Below are 11,442 nucleotides of genomic sequence, written 5' to 3' on the forward strand. Positions count from 1 at the left end.
TCCATCTGCTAGACCCTTGCCCACCCAACCTGTCTATATCTCTCTGCAGACCCTCCGCGTCCTCTGCACAATTTGCTTTTCCGCACAATTTGCTTTTCCACTCAGTGTCATCAGCAAACTTGGATATGCTACACTCGGTCCCCTCTTCCAAATCGCTAATGTATGTCATGAACGGCACCGACCCCTGCGGCACTCTGCCCTCCACTGATTGCCAGCCAGAGAAACACACATTTATCCCAACTCTCTGCCTTCTGTTGGTTAACTAATCCTCTATCCATGCTAATACATTAATAGGGGAAACATACAAGCAATAGCCCTTTGTGCCTGCTTTGCCATCTGATCTTTTACCTCAGTCCACACGTGCTTTGATTCTCTTAATGTAAAAAATCTATAGATTTCTTGAATATGGTTAGTGATGGCCTCTACAACCCTTTTGGGCAGGAATCCAAAGATTCCATGTCCTCTGGGTGAAGTAATTTCTTCCAGTCTGAGTCCGGAATGGCTGAACCTTTATTTTGAATCTGTGATCCCTGTTTGTAGATTCTCCAGCTGGGGGTCAGTAATCCCCACATCTGCTCTGTTAAGGCCCATAAAAAATTTTGTATGTTTCAATGGCTTCACCTATTGTTCTTCTGAATTCAGGGTATAGGTCGAGTCTGTTTAATCTCACCTTGTACAGCAAACCTTCCACTCCAGGAATCAATCTGGTGCACCTTTGCTGCACTCAATAGTAGGCAGGGAGTGCAGACCTGTACACATTATTCCAGATGCATTTTGGCCAGGATTTTGGAGCAAGACACCACTACTTTTGTACTCAAATCCTCTTGTGTTAAAGGCCAATGTACCGTTTGCCTTCCTGATTGCTTGCTGTGCCTGGATATTAACTTTCAGTGACTTATGTACGCAGGCACCCAGGTCTGGGCTTCTATTTTTGTTACTAATGTTAATAACCACTCATTTTTTCCACATCATATTCTGTCTATCATGTGCTTGCCCATTCACTTAACTCTGTATTTTCCCTTGAAGTCCCTCTGCATCTTCCTTACATTGCTACTTAGCTTTCTATCATGACAAAACGTGGATATGTTTTACTTGATCCCCTTATTCAAATCATTGATATAGATGGTGAAAATCTGGGCCCCTAGCACTAGTCTCTGTTGCTCACTGCAACTTCTGAACCTGAAAATGGACCCTTTTTTTTATTCCTGCTCTTTGTATCTGGTGTCTTATGCCATGTATTTGTTTTTTAATAATCGCACCTCATTTGACAATGTTTTGAACATCCAAATGCACTTTAGCAATTAGTTTGTCCTTGTCTAGTCAGTTACAACCTCAAAGAAAAATCTCAACAGATTTGTCAGACTTGCTTTCCCTTGTATAAATCCATGCTGACTGCCCAATGCTGTTGTTATTTTTCTGGTGCTCTGTTGCCACTTACTAACGCATTTTAGCATTTTCCCTACTACTGATGTAAGGCCAATTGATCTGTAGCTTCCTGTCTTCTCTCTCTCCCCTCTTAAATAGAGGGGTTACATTTGGGATTACATTAACGTAATTTACTCTTTGTAAATGACTGATGACTATGGCATTTTCTCAGTGTGGATTCTGTACCAAAATCATTCTAACAATCCACTTAATATTTCAGGGGAACTTATCTATAATGTAAAATCAGCAAAATAGTAGAGTTGCTTTCATTAGCTGTATTTGGAAGTTAATGTGTTACTGTAAACAGCACCAAAACTGGTTTAAGGTTTGGTGTTAATACATTCTGATTGGAGCATAATCATCGGGTATTTTAGAAAACAAATTAATAAGAGAATGCATGATCATCAGGCCTATAAGATGACAGTTGAGTTAATGAGAGAAAAAGTAATTTGATATTCCATCAGAATGGTATTGAAGATTAATTACTTTGTCTTTTAACTATCCCTGTAGAGGACTCCTTTGCTCTTTTTCTTTCTCATTCAATTTCTGAACCAACTAACACTTCTATTCTCGCATAAATGATTTCTTATAATTTGGGCCTTGACTTTTATTTGGTTATATGATTGTGAAGATACAATATATTTTGTCGTCAACTGGTATTCTTTTAAGTTTTGCGCAGTAATTGGAGAAATGGGGAAAAATAATTGCATGCAACTGAATTTTGCTGATGTGATCAATAGCCAAATAAGTTAAATTCTAAAAGGTTGGTGATACTGAATTTATGTAATGCATTGGCTAGACTGTGGTGAGTTTGATACATGTTCACTTGTTATAAATGAAACATTAGTTATAGAAGAGGTACTGCAAACATTTAATATATACCAAAAATGAAAAGGTTTAGTTATTGAGAATTACATGAGAAATTGTAAACCTCTTGAAAATGAAATTAAGTAAACAATCTAATGGGCTTTTAAAATGATCAAAGTTGTTGAAATAGCAATGGAACAGTCTCTCAGCCAATTGGCAAATCAATAGCAAGATCATTGGAGCCAGCCTTGAATTAGTGATAGGGCTTTTACATCGTATTGCTTCAGAATTGCTACTTGGGCTGTAGAATGTTTTAAGACATCCAGGAGTCATGAAAGGCACCGTAGAAATACAGGTTATTCACTATCAACTGTGGAGGAATTAATGAAAAAGTTATTGGAATATTTTTCTACACAAGGCTGTTAGACTGTGTGGCTATTGAAATATTTCAATATTAAAAAAGATGTAGACAAGCGGGTGAAGATAGGCAGTTAAAGATTTAGTACTTGCATAGATGCTGGACACTTTGGTTGTAATTTCTGTTATTCTATGATCCATCTTTTTCTTTGTCCTAGTCTATACCACAGTATTCCATACCCAGTCAGTCCAGCTCAAATGTAGTGGTCGAACCCAGTGGTCTTTTGGACATCACAAACTTTACCAGCCAACGAATCGCTGATGAAGAGTCTGTACAGTATTCAGCCATGGAACAAGATATGGACAGTAGTAATGAAGATGGCCCTGAGCCCAGTTCAACAGACATTACAGCCGGACAGTCGTCCTGAAAGGAAGTGGCAATTCTTAACTGACCAAGACGTTCTACTGAGTCTTGAGAAATATCTCCATGAGGAGACAAGTGTTTGAGTTTTTTTTTAAAAGAATATGTACATAGAAACTTTTTTTGGAAGAAAAAAAACATGTAAAGAAGATTCTGTATACATACATGTAGACTTTTAAAGTGAATCTTGTCAAAAGTTCTTTTTACAAAAAAAAGATTGAAGAAGGTCCAACCATTTCCACTTTATCTGAAAACTAACGACACCTCCAAGAATTCTTCGGTTCACCATTCCCAGTAGGAATGCCAGAACTCTGGGTACATTGTTGGAGCCCTTTGGGCAACAGTCAAAGATGATGCACCATTATGATGGTAGCGGACTGGAGATGAGTTTTCCTCGGGAATGAATGTCTTTGTGCACCATTAATAATAAAAGAAAAGCAATCGATGGTTCATCTCACTGAAGCAAGTTACCACCTAGTACTGAGACGTGTAAAATAATTACTAATTGGCCTGTTTTTGCATGGCTGCCTTTGCCAAGAAAATGTTACACTCTAGATTAAGCAGCTTGTTTAAGTCTGTAGTGATAATTTTGTTATGCTAATTGTGTGGATTTATTGGTTACCTGGAAGTTGAAAAGATGGGAGCTATCAGTAGGTGAGTACTTTACATCCAATCATTCTCCCTTCTCAATCAATTTTAAAAAAAGTCTTGCAGGAAGGCATACAAGTTGATTTTTCTTTTAAGATCTCATTTTTGATCCTTTGGTAAAGATTTGAGGTAAAAGTTAAATCAAAAAATACACAACCGAAGCATTTGATACAATTAAAGATAATGATACGGTTTTTCAGCTAATTGACAAATCAATAAGGTCACAGATGGAAGCCTTAATTAAGTGGTAGAACTTGTGCCTCATCTGTTGGAAGCTTTGAGACATCTTGAAGTCATGAAAAGCTCTACAGAAATGCAGGGTCATTGTTGATTGATCATCTGTGAGGAAACAATAAAGGAAATAGTATTTGAAGCATTTTTCTAAATAAGGTTGTTGGACTGTGTTGGTCTTGAGGCATTTAATTAAAAGGATGCGGATGAACTAGTATTTTTGACTGGACTTTTTAAGAAGAATGTAACTATCAACAGCAGCTCTGATTATTGAAGCAAAATGGGTCAATATTGCCTTTATTGAAAAGACCATAAATGCAATGTCATGCTGCCATCTTCAATTCCCACACATTTAACAAATCTCTTGGTATCTTTTGAAGTTGCAATGTACTAGATTAAATTGAGGATTGATTGCCAAACAGAAGATAGTGTGGTGTTCTTATTGAATGGCAGAGCAGGAATGAGGGGCACACTGCATTATATCAGTTTTGGTTATTTTCCAGTGTAGATTAATCGTATACCTCAGAATCTTTTCCAATTTTCTTAAAAGTGTTCAAGTTCTTCCCTCTGGTCTCTTTTGCCATTCAATATCTAAGGGCTACTTTCTGACACTAACGCCAGATCCCTTGATTCCCTTTAACAGCTTAAAAATCTGTTCATCTCTTTCATAAATATACTCAGCAACTAAGCGTCTGTGGCCCTTGGGTAAAGGATTCCAAAGATTTGTTACTTTCTGTCACTCCACTTCGTATTACCAGCTAACTTGGATATATTACACTTGATTCTCTCATCCAGATCACTGAAATAAATTGTATACAGCTTGATCCCAGCACCCATCCATGTGGCTTCTCATTAGTTGCAGCTTCCCTACCCAAGCAAAGACCTATTTATTGATACTGTCTCTGTTTTCTGTCTGTTGGCCAATCTTCAGTCTATGCCAGTCTATTACCCCAAATTCACACGGTGGCTGCTGGGATTGGGGTGTGTGATTTATAAGGTGAGACTGGATGGGCTGGGATTATTCTCCTTTGAGATCAGGAGGCTGAGGGCTGACCCCACAGAGGTTTACAAAGTCATGAAGGACATAGACAAGGTGAATGGTCATGGTCTTTTTCCCAGGTTACGGAAGTCCATCACGAGAGGGCATGGGTTTAAGGTGAGGGGAAAGGTTTAAAGAAGACCCGAGGAGGCAAGATCTTCAAACAGAGGGTGGTGGGTATATGGAACAAGCTGTCTGAGAAAGTGGTGGAGGCAGGTACAATTATAATGCTGAAAAGACACTTGGACAGGTACGTGGATAGGAAAGGTTTAGAGGGATATGGGCCAAATATAGGCAAATGGTAAGGTGGCACCTTGGCTGGCATGGATGAGTTGGATCATAAGGCCCGTTTATGTACTGTATGACTCTGACTCAACGTGCAGGGTGCTGTAATTTTGTTTAATTATCTCATTTCTGGCACATCGCTGAAGGCCTTCCCAAGTCCAAATACACCACATCAAATGGTTTGGTCTTAAAATCGTAATATGAAAACAGGCCAATTGACTCACTGAATCCATGCTGACCAATCAGCCCCCATTTACACTAATCCCATTTTACCTTTCCACATTCCCTTCAACTCTTCCCAGATTCTACCACTTGCCTACACACTAATGGCATTGTGCAGTGGTCATTTAATCGCCAGTCCATTCGTCTTTGGGATATGGGGGGAAACTGGAGCACTCAGGGAAACCTATGCATTCACAGTGTGCAAACTCCATTCAGCACCAGAGGTGGGGATTGAACCCAGGTTGTGGGAACTGTGAAGCAGCTCCACCTGCTCTGCCATCCCACTGGTTGAAGCCTCATTTTCCAATAGATTTGTCAAACATGGGAGACAGCGGTGATGGTAAAGCTCCAGACGTATTTACTGTCTTTTAATGATGGCAAGTACAGACTCATTTTGCTTCTATCCCCTTAAATATTTATTCAAGTTCAGCCCACAGATCAATTTGTAAACAGTTTTTAACACCTTTATTTCAGCTGATAGCACTCACATCATTACAAGTAATTTAAAACTATGATCAGATTATAATTGCAATGATTTTTTTTGTATTGTGAACTCAAAAGTGAAGCCCAAAATACGGAACTTTACTTCTCCCTGCCAAGTAAATTGACGCAAGTTCTCATGAGCTTTCCTGAATGATACCTTTAGATTAGAATACGTAAGCACTTAAAATTTTCCGCTGTGAGACAAATTCCATTTTCACCTTTCATTAAAATAGCTGTGCGTCAAGAAATTCCCCGGGGTTGCATCACCTACTTTAACTGTCACAAATACGTGGAAATTGCGGGTAATCGTTTGCCGTGCTCCTGGCACAATTAACAAGTGAAAGATTTAATATTATTCTACAATGATTGAAGGGGGAGAAAATTTCAGTACCCAGCTGACAAGCTGAAACATTGGAAGAATGACTGGCTATCAGCAACAGGAGACCGGGATGGATGCAAGGTCTGACGAGCATTGGCATTTTCCAAGGACGTGGGTTATAGTTTTCACTGGAAGAGACTGCAGGACTAGAGGGCCTGAGTTATAGGGAGAGGTTGGCCAGGCTAGGTCTTTATTCCTTGGAATGTAGGAGAATGAGGGGTGACCTTGTAGAAGTGTTTAAAATTATGAGAGGCATAGATAAGGTGGATGGTAACACTCTTTTCCCCAGGGTAGGGGAGTCCAAATCTAGGGGGCATAGGTTTAGGGTGAGAGGGGAAAGATTTAAAAGGGACCAGAGGGGCAACTCTTTCCACACGGGGTGGTGAGTACATGGAACGAGCTGTCAGAGGAAGTGGATGAGGCAGGCACAATAGTATCATTTAAGAAGCACTTGGACAGGTACATGGAGCAGTGGGGCTTAGAGGGATATGAGCTGAACACAGGAAATTGGGACCAGGTGGGTGGGCACCATGGTTGGCATGGACTGGTTGGGCTGAAGGGCCTGTATCCATGCTCTATTGCTCTGTGACCAAGTGTGAGTGTAAGGCTTCTTGCAACAAGAGAAACAATTATTAATCAGGTTGGTTGTGATCATTTTTAATGACCAGTTGTTTACTATCTGCAAGAATTTTTTTCTCTGACATTTGCAGCAGTTATATCCTTGCAAAGGATGTACGTGTTGTCGGCAAGACCAGCATCTATTGCCCATTCCTAATTACAAGTGTGCACCTTGAACTATTGCAGCCTTTGTGTTGAATCTAGGTGATCATTGTATTTGGGTGTGGAGCTAACTTGCAGGTGGTGGTTGTCCCATATTTCTGCTTCCCATATTCTTCACGGTAGTGGTGGTTATGGTGTCCAGAAGATTTGGAAGGCTGTTGCTTTGGACCTTATAAATGCACGAGTATGGAAGAGATGAAAGTTTGTTCGGAATGACTGGATGAGCTGAGAAACTGCTTTGTCCTGGTAACTTGAGTGTTGATGGAATTATTAAATGCACAAAGCCACAGTTTTAACCGGGGGAAGAAAAACAATTTGTACTCAATTCAGCTGAACGATTCCAGCTGTTTCAGAGAGTTGTATGCTTTTTTTACTTTTGTGAAATTTAGTTCAGAGTTGTTGTCCAATTCATTTGTAGTTTTATTATTTTCCCCCAGTGTCTGACAATTTTCTTCACGATCATTTTGCACTTCTGACTTTATAAAAAGAGTTTTCTTAGGGTTTCCTCATTGTTCACTCTGGAGGCATTAGACCGTAATAAAATTCAGTGCTGTGTTTGATTTGTTTGGTTTTTGAACCCCAAGGTTGATGTTGGTACATGTGCACTTCCTTTGAGAACAAATGAACAGTGGCACAAATTGGATCCCAAGCACCAGTTCTGGTTCTGGCCAGCACTGCTATACCCTCTCCTGGGCCCCATCCACTCTTGCCAGCTCTGGGGAAACTTTGCTCACTAGTGTCTCAATTGTTCACCAAGATCGAAATCAAAATTGGGACAACATTTGCTTAGCAGAGAGGCCAGTATCACAAGAAATTTTGAGGAATTTCCAATTCCAAGTATGAGGCAATTCCACTTTTTTTGGAGAGATGAGTCTTCTGGAAGGTATTATTTTTAGCTCCCATGTTTTGCATGGGGTTTGTAGTATGGTTAAACACAGACATTGTTAGTTTTGTTACTTGCAATTCCGATTATTAAGACAGGCCAAATAGGTTTCTGCTTGGTCAGCAGATAAAGAAATTTCATCTCATTAGTGGAACCGGATTTCAACAGATCTCAGATCACATTTACCAGAATGCTACCTGGACTCCAAGGGTTAATTCATGAGTAGCTTTGTATACTCTGGAATGTAGACCAGTGATTTAATTGACACTTTCAACCCTATGGGAATGTGGGAAGGGCAGATAGAAACAATTTCTGTTGGTTTGCAAATCTGGAATGAAGGCACCTAATCAAAATCTTTCAGAGGTGAAGTTCAGAAATGCATTCTGTATTCAAATGACAGTAGAAGTTTGGAACTTCTTCAGAAGTGGTGGTTGATGTTGGGTCAGTTAATATTAAATTTGAGATTGATTAAGTTTGCGGTTCCTCTGGGACATTTGACATAAAGCATTGGAAGATGATGCACTTTTGGTGAGTATTTAATATTTGGTCTGATTATCTGCGTGAAAAATTTGAATACTAAGCAGGAACATTATCTTTGAGAAAATTCTGGGCACCTAGGGTGTTCAGGAATCAAGCAGTCACTTTTTTTTAGATTTTATCATTAACTTATGAGAGACCAATATTGTTCAGAAAGTTGGCCTGGGAATATATTGGTTAAGTTTTGAAATAGTGAAACTCTTGGCCTGCCAAGTATTTCAAGGGGTCAAAGTCTAAAGTATTGTAAAACACAGTTGTGATACCTTAATACTTGCCAAATAAAACCGTTATGCTGATCACTGAAATTTCATAAAGCTGACTCTGGCTATTACCCATTTGCACGTGATTTGTAGAAACCATCCTGATGTAGAATTAAAGATTTAATTTTTCCAATCAAACACTGAAAATGCTGGAAACACTCAGCAGGCCAGGAAGAAGCTGTGGAAGGAGAAACAGAGTTAACATTTCAGATCCAAAAGTAACATGTTTCCACAAATGCCATTGTTTTCTGGTTTTCAGATTTCCAACATCTAGTTTTTCTGGGGTTTTTTTGGTATTGGTTTATTATTGTCACTTGTACCAAGGTACAGTGAAAAACTTGTCTTGCATACCGATCGTACAGGTCAATTCATTACGCAGTACAGTTACATTGAGTTAGCACAGAGTGCATTGATGTAGTACAGGTAAAAACAATAACAGTACAGAGTAAAGTGCCACAGCTACAGAGAAAGTGCAGTGCATTAAGGTGCAAGGTCACAACAAGGTAGATCATGAGGTCAGAGTCCACCTCATCGTATAAGGAAACCGTTCAATGGTCTTATCACAGTGGGGTAGAGGCTGTCCTTAAGCCTGGTGGTACATGCCCTCAGGCTCCTGTATCTTCTACCTGATGGAAGAGGAGAGAAGAGAGAATGACCCGGGTGGGTGGGGTCTTTGATTATGGTGGCTGCTTCACCAAGACAACAAGAGGTATAGACAGAGTCCAAGGAGGGGAGGCTGGTGTCCGTGACACGCTGGGCGGTGTCCGTGACACGCTGGGCGGTGTCCGTGACACGCTGGGCGGTGTCCGTGACACACTGGGCTGTGTCCACAACTCTCTGCAGTTTCTTGTGGTCCTGGGCAGAGCAGTTGCCGTACCAAGCCGTGATACATCCAGATAGGATTTTTTGTTTATTTTTGTTCTACAGTTCTGGTCACCCTGTTATAGGTTGGATGTGGAGATTGAGGAAAAGGTGCCGAAGAGGTTTACCAGGATGCTGGCTGGATTAGAGGGCATGAGCTTTAAGGACAGATTGGACAAACTTAGGTTGTTCTCCTTACAGCGTCGGAGGCTCAGGGGAGACCCGATAGAGTTTTTAAAAAAATTATGAGAGGCATAGATAGGGGAGACAGTCAGAATCTGTTCCCCCAGGTAGAAATGTCAAACACAGGAGGACATGCTTTTAAGGTTAGAGGGGGGAAGTTTAAAGGTGATGTGAGGGGCAAGTTTTTTTACACAGAGAGTGGTGGGTGCCTGGAATGGGTTACCAGGGGTAGTAGTGGAAGCAGGCAGTTTGGTGGCATTTAAGAGGCTTTTAGATAGATGAATATGAAAGGAATGGAGGGATATGGATGATAAACAGGGAGGACATTTAGTATAAATCAGCATCAAGATCGGCACAGCATTGTGGGCTGAATGGCCTGCCAGTGCTGTACACTGTTCTATGTTTTCCAATCCTGGATTTTGCTATGAGCTCGAACACTAAGGAAAAGTTTTGTTGATCAAAGCTCACTCTGATATTCAAATGTAAACTGCAGATGTTGCTTGTTTGAAACACTACAGACCTGTTAAATGGCTCCCATTGTGCTCTTGGGTAGGGAAGTCCAGAATTTAGACTCGGCAATGAAGGAATGATGCCGAATTTCCAAATGTGCAATGGTGTGATCTGGAGGGGGAAACTGCAAGTACTGGTATTCCGATGTACCTGCTCTTGTGGCAGAGGTCCCAGGTTTGCTAGGAATAGCCCAAGTAGAGTCAAAAGTCGAGTTTATTGTCATATGCACAAGTACATGTATGTACAGGCACAATGAAAAACTTAAATGCAGCAGCATCACAGGCACAGAGCATCAGATAAGCAGCAGTGCGTATCTGTAGATGGTACACACTGCAGCCACTGTGGTGGGAGAGAATCTTTAGAGTGGTAGGTGGGTTGCTGGTCAAATGTTGTTTTGTCCAGGATGATGTCCACCTTGAGTGTTGAAGCTGAACCCATCTAGGAAAGTGGTGAATACTCCTTTGACCTCTTGATTGTAGAGGGTGGAAAAACTTTAGAGATTTGGGCTGTAAGTCGGTCATTGCAGGACACCCAACATCTGACCTGGTCTTGTAGCCACAGCATTTATGTGACTGGCCCAGTTCTGTTTACTGGTGACTCCGCCCAGGAGGTAGATGGTAGGGGATGGTATTGACTTTGATCGTTAGTATAGGTCTTCAGACTTGCTCTGATGTGGTGCTAGACACAAGCAACGTGGAGTGTGAAGCGTGTCAATGAGTTGGTGTAAGGATTGATCTTATAATTCTTGGCATCACAAAGGCCACCTATTTTTTACTTGCGAAATACCACCTGACTACACACAACCAGTTCTGGTTGCCCCGTTACAGGAAGGATGCGGAGGCTCTGAAGAGGGTGCAGAGGAGGTTCACCAGGATGCTGCCTGGATTAGAGGGTATGAGCTATAAGGAGAGGTTGGACAAACTTGTGTTGTTTTCTCTGGAGTGTCAGAGGCTGAGGGGAGACCTGATGGAGGTTTATAAAATTTATGAGAGGCATAGATAGGGTAGACAGTCGGTCTTTTTCCAAGGATGGAAATGTAAAAATCTAGATAGGTTTAAGGTGAGAGGGGGACTTTCAAGGAGATTTGAGGCAAGTTTTTTTTTAACACAGTGTGGTGGTGATTGGAGAAGT

General features: G+C 40.8%; 1 protein-coding gene across 10 annotated transcripts in view; it reads left to right on the top strand.

Moving 5' to 3' along the window:
• emsy (EMSY transcriptional repressor, BRCA2 interacting) overlaps window positions 1-9,415 on the top strand; it is a 75,422-nt gene extending 66,007 nt beyond the window's left edge. For 7 of the 10 annotated variants that reach the window (XM_052025673.1, XM_052025666.1, XM_052025664.1 and 4 more), the window contains one exon: window positions 2,808-9,415. In XM_052025673.1, coding sequence (XP_051881633.1) covers window positions 2,808-3,017 — 210 coding nt within the window. In that variant the 3' untranslated portion in view covers window positions 3,018-9,415. The remainder of the gene's footprint in view (window positions 1-2,807) is intronic. The other 3 variants (XM_052025671.1, XM_052025669.1, XM_052025668.1) reach the window with 2 other exon arrangements.
• Window positions 9,416-11,442: the final 2,027 nt, after the last annotated feature.

Source organism: Pristis pectinata, chromosome 11 (assembly GCF_009764475.1).
Source record: "Pristis pectinata isolate sPriPec2 chromosome 11, sPriPec2.1.pri, whole genome shotgun sequence".
In the NCBI taxonomy this organism is placed as follows: domain Eukaryota; kingdom Metazoa; phylum Chordata; class Chondrichthyes; order Rhinopristiformes; family Pristidae; genus Pristis; species Pristis pectinata.